General features: G+C 34.6%; 1 protein-coding gene across 1 annotated transcript in view; it reads right to left on the reverse strand.

Annotated features, from left to right (window-relative positions):
• The window catches only part of LOC107093063 (rho guanine nucleotide exchange factor 12-like), a 101,914-nt gene that overhangs the window by 60,120 nt on the left and 35,815 nt on the right, over positions 1–5,979 (reverse strand). Inside the window, exons 3-4 of the mRNA XM_015387882.1 lie at positions 2,709–2,807; positions 2,580–2,629 (exon numbers count right to left, since the gene is read on the reverse strand). Coding sequence (XP_015243368.1) covers positions 2,580–2,629; positions 2,709–2,807 — 149 coding nt within the window. The remainder of the gene's footprint in view (positions 1–2,579; positions 2,630–2,708; positions 2,808–5,979) is intronic.

The raw sequence follows: 5,979 nt of genomic DNA on the forward strand, positions 1-5,979 counted from the left end.
AGAGGAAAAACTCCCTTTAAACAGGATCAAACCTCCAGCAGAACCAGGCTCAGTGTGAGCGGCCATCTGCTGAGGCCCACTGGGGTTCAAAGAGACAGAAGCAGAGATTCGCTGGTGAAGATTCTCACTCATCGACGTCACAGTCATTCCAAAAAACTTAAAAAAAAACAATCCATTGAACTTTGTTTCCAAGTTTGAAGATGTTTCACTTCCCACACAGGAAGCTTTTTCAATTCCCTTTTACAGTTGCTGCCTTTTACATGACCTTCCTCATGCTGAAAAGAAAGAAATAATAGTCTGAAGTTGCTGGGACAGATCCTTTCCCTGCACTGGGGGCCCGGCCTACTCTTTCAGCGGAGCCGTTACGGCCTTTTTCACAACTTAGTGGGCAACATGCTTGCAAGGATTATTACAGGATCGTTCCCCTCATTAGAGTGCTGTATAAAATTACATTAAAAGACATTAAAAGATTCGAAGTTGGAACTAAAATAAATGAACAGCAAATTTTTTTTTTCTTTAGCATATTGATCAGTTACAGTAGTAGCCATTAAAAATGTCCCCACTTTCCTTGATGGATGGATCCATCCATAACAGAAAATAGATGGATGGACGGACCGACGGACGTTCAAGATTTCTGCCTCTTCCACATGCAACAACACAAAACCCTCAGTTTCTTTACAACCACAATATGTTTGGGGGAGTAATTTGACCTCTATGGTCCATTGTTTTGATACGATGAGATCTGAAAGACCGTTAAAGGACGCTGTAGCGTCCCGGCTAATTGGTGGGTGACTCTTTAACTGATGGTTCATATCCCTTTATTTTAGAACGGTCATTGAAGGCACATTTAAAGTTGTAAATGTAATTTACAGTTGCAGAGCTGGTTATATATGGAGGACCAACTCTGCCATATTTAAAAATAAATACATAAATAAATAAATGCTCAATAAATATATAAGCGTACAATTAATTGCCAACAAAAACACAATCAACGAATAAATGTAAGTAGAAATGAAATTATACAGTGAGACTCTTAATTAGCTTCTTTATTTATTTGCCTTTGTAATATTTACCTTATTTATTTTTTGTCCTTTATATTTTTTTTACATTTCTGTCTGCATTTCTGCCTCGTTATGCAAATGAGGAGGGGGCGTGTCCTAGAGAGTCAACTTCTGCTCATTGGTTGGCGGTTCACCTTCTTAACTGACTGAGCTCAGAGTACTAAGTTAAATGTTCTCTTTTCTGTTGCTGTTGTTCAATAAAAGTACATTTTAAGATCATTTGAGGAGAGAACATTATACTTTAAAGCATCGCCATATGGCCCATTCACAGACTTAAAGCGTAATTTTAAAAAAAATGTGACGAATTTGAGAGGACCGCGGCAACCAGCGGAGCTCCGAAGCTAACGTTAGCCCGTCTGCAGCGGCCCTCTCTGGGCATAGCCGTGTGTGAAGGACCGCTGGCTATGATGCCGATTTTTTGTTGTATTTGGCAAACTCCCTACTCGTGTTCTAATGACTTCAGACTCAACATCAGACTCTCCTCCTGTAGATTCGACCGATGTAGTAAAATGCTAACCAACACGCTTCACAAGAAGCTAATTAAAAGAGTTATATACATTTATGTCTCACTGTATAATTTAATTTCTACTTACATTTATTTGTTGATTGTATTTTTGTTGGCAATTAATTGTACGCTTATATATTTATTGAGCATTTATTTATTTCTGTATTTATTTTTAAATATGGCAGAGTTGGTCCTCCATAGTTATATTCCTGTCACATTCAACTGCAGTTGCAGAAAGAGTTTTCTCCTCAGCGGGAACGCCTCGGCTCTAACTGGAACTTTCTTTAGTCATGGCAGTAAAAATCTTAGACACTGAGCCACAATATAGGAGCCATCTTTGCTTTCATCAAGGCATTGAAATAAAAATATACAACGCAAAACATATTTTAAATAAATATATCAAATTGTTATGCAATGCAGTTAAAAATTTATTTAGTTTTTTTATCTACCGTCTTAAAATAAATAAAAAAAACAGTTTTTTAGATGGAGGACAGACTTAGAAAACAATGAAGAATTTTTTTTAGGTAAAAAAAAAATATTTCCTTCTATGTGTTTTATGTAGTGGATGATTGATATTTGTGTAAAACTATGTTACACAATCAAATAGTTTAACCCTTTAAAAACAGCAAAAGGAAAATATTACCACCACTTTAAACTAAGTGTAAACCTGCTAAAACCTGTATTTCTATAAAATACTCATTAAAAACATTAGCTGGGTGTTTGTAGTTTTAACCATAGTGATTAAAAGACAGTGTTGATAGTCTAAAGAGCCACTTGCAGCTGTTAAATCACAGGTTGCAAACCCTAAGATTAGAGTTACCATTTCCTTCCTCAGGACAAACTAAAAGTGGATGCAGTGATAAGCAGCAGCTTTAAGGTGCAGGAGACGTGAAGAAAGAAGGAGCCAAACAGCCGATGAACACGTTTAACCCTCCAATTGGTTGAAGGCAATCAGCCCTTTTAAGGATTTAGGGAAGGAAAATGGCTTAAAGAAATAAATGCATGACGCCCACCTTAATGATTCTATCTCCTGTTTGGACACCAGCCCGCATTGCAGCTCCATCTGTAACAGAAAAAACAAGAAGAATGAGATATTTGCTTCAAAAATGAGCTATACAAATCTACGTCCCCTTCAGCCTTACCTTCTTTAACCAGCTGCACAAACACTGGGTTGTCGCCACTTACTGTCAGACCAAAGCCATTTTCATCTCTTTGGATTATCACACAGCGCTGGACCAGACCTGCCATTTTAAAACAAGAACATTTAATTAAGTTAAAAGTTAACGTTGCCAATTAAATCATATTCATGATACAAAAAAAAATAGTTTCTAAGTTTAGAGCCTGTGCTCTGTTGGTGTAGCCTGTGGAGGGAAGGAAAGGATGCAGGAAATGACAAATCGACAGAATAAAACAAACAGAGCTGCAGGAATAGCAGCAACAAGAGTCACCGAGACTCAAAAACTGGAGAATACAAAAGAAATTGTTATTATTGAACGCAGTGGAGTGAGTTTTACAACAATGTGGACTGAGGGAGATTAAATAAAGAAAGAAGTCTTCATTAAAGACAAAAAATGGACTACCTGAGCTGAATAACTAAAGCCTGAACATTGATTGATGTCTCAGACACTGAAGCTGATTTGGAAATGGATAAAGCAGATTGAACTTTACCCTGAGCATCTTGAATTAACCTTTTAAAAAAAAGAAAGATAAAAAAGCGGGGGTTAAATATTCTGCAGAAATGATGTCAACAACTTTTTGTTGGATGTAAAAACCTTTGATGTGGTATTTGTGAAAGGACATTTAAACAAATAGTGGAAGTGTGTATGCAGTGAAAAAACTAATGAATGGTAACGAAAACTACCAATAACTGCTGGGTTGTCTACGACGGAGTATTAGGGCCAGGATAGAGATTCCTTTTTTTTAGTTCAAGAATAAAGTCGCAACATTACGAAAATAAAGTCGTAATATTACAATAATAAAGTCATAAAATTACAAGAATAAACTAAGAACTAAGTCATAACATTAGGAGAATAAAGCTGCAACATTACCAGAATTATGTTGCAACATTATGAGAATAAAGTCATAAAATTAGAAGAATAAAGTCGCAACATTACGAAATTAAAGTCGTAATATTACAAGAATAAAGTTGCAACACTACTAGAATTATGTTGCAACATTATGAGAATAGAGTCATAAAATTACAAGAATAAAGTCGCAACATTACAAAATTAAAGTAGTAATATTACGAGAATAAAGTTGCAACACTACGAGAATTATGTTGCAACATTATGAGAATAATGTCATAAAATTACAAAAATAAAGTCGCAACAATACGAGAACTAAGTCATAACATTAGGAGAATAAAGCTGCAACACTACGAGAATTATGTTGCAACATTATGAGGATAAAGTCATAAAATTACAAGAATAAAGTCGCAACATTACGAAATTAAAGTCGTAACATTACAAGAATAAAGTTGCAACACTACTAGAATTATGTTGTAACATTATGAGAATAAAGTCATAAAATTACAAGAATAAAGTTGTAACATTACGAGAATAGAGTCATAAAATTACAAAAATGAAGTCGCAACATTATGAAATTAGAGTCGTAATATTACGAGAATAAAATTGCAACACTACTAAAATTATGTTGCAACATTATGAGAATAAAGTCATAAAATTACAAAAATAAAGTTGCAACATTACGAAATTAAAGTTGTAATATTACGAGAATAAAGTCGTAACATTACGAGAATAGAGTCATAACATTAGGAGAATAAAGCTGCAACACGCCGAGAATTATGTTGCAACATTATGAGAATAAAGTCATAAAATTACAAAAATAAAGTCGCAACATTACGAAATTAAAGTTGTAATATTACGAGAATAAAGTTGCAACACTACTAGAATTATGTTGCAACATTATGAGAATAAAGTCATAAAATTACAAGAATAAAGTCGCAACATTACGAAATTAAAGTCGTAATATTACGAGAATAAAGTTGTATGGTATGACAACTCTTACAAGAAGCACTTACATTGCAACATAATTCTGATCAATGCGCGCAACTAAATTCTCCATACAGGAGCAACTTGAAGCTGTCATTGCTAACAAAGGCATTTGTACTAAGCATTAAATACATTCCTGTGTGTTTAATACATTATCATTCTGAAATTTCACTTTATTAAACATAACTTCATTTCAGGACATCTATGGTTTGATTTCTTAGCATGTGTGGATTGCATGGATTGAAAATGTCATGTCAATAGCAACTCTAGAAATATATTTACTGAGCAAACTGGTGGCGTGTTCAATACTTATTTCACCTGCTGTATGTATGTTTAATCTGTGCCGATTAGTGAAAAATCATCACAAGTTCAAATCTGTGCACCAAATAAATATTTTTCTGATTTATTGAGGTCCATCAGGTTAGTTTCATCATTCCAGTCTAAAATAACTGTTCATATCTACCAGTAAAAGCCCATAATAAAAATATAATTGATTGTAATGAGAGTGTATGTAAACATTAACCTGTTACTTTATATAAAGCATTATTTGAGTAGGGTAAGTCCCTCTCAGATCATAACAATAAAACACTGTCACAAAAAAAACTTTGATTCCATAATGATGTAAAAATGCATTAGAAAACTTTTTTTTATCCAGTTGACAATGTATTAAATTACTAAAAAATGAGTACAAACCTTTCAGAACCACAGCAACTTATCAGTTGCTTCTGCTGATTAACATACAGGTTCACAACATTCAAATCTACAACATGATGTTGAAAACATCTTGTTGGAACGAGTGCAGGATCTGAGACATATACAATCTGCTGCCCGTTTTTCACACTTGACAGACTCTTCTGAGAGAGCTGAGTGAATAAGCGGTTGTCTTCTGGACTCCATGAGCAGCTTCAAGTCTCCAGGGTGAACAAAAGGCCATGAAGGATGAATGTCAACCCCGCCACCCAGGCAACCACCCTAACAACAGTCGGACCTGTGCCAAAACTTACAACATCCCTGCACATCTGTACAACAATCCCAAAGCTAAACAATGGAGGATTATGCACGTTACACTGTACAGACAAAAAAAAAAAAATATGCACTAGATTTTACAAAGACGTACGAAAAAACACACAGAAACAAGCTCGGTGCTAAAACGACACAGCTGAAATTCAATTTGAGCTGAATTGATAAATTATGATTATTTTTAAATAATCTGCCAACTATCTTTTGTCTATAATAGCGGTGCAGTAAAGACAAAAGATGTATACATTATCCCTCTTCCTCTCTATTTATTTTATTCCTATTCCTCTCTATACCGATTTTTTTAAACAACATTTTTCCCTAAAGCAATAAGGGGAAATAAGCTACACCTGTGGAGCCCTTATTTATTTATTTATTTTTTTTT

This window comes from Cyprinodon variegatus, unplaced genomic scaffold (assembly GCF_000732505.1).
Source record: "Cyprinodon variegatus isolate N-32 unplaced genomic scaffold, C_variegatus-1.0 Scaffold406, whole genome shotgun sequence".
Lineage (NCBI taxonomy): Eukaryota > Metazoa > Chordata > Actinopteri > Cyprinodontiformes > Cyprinodontidae > Cyprinodon > Cyprinodon variegatus.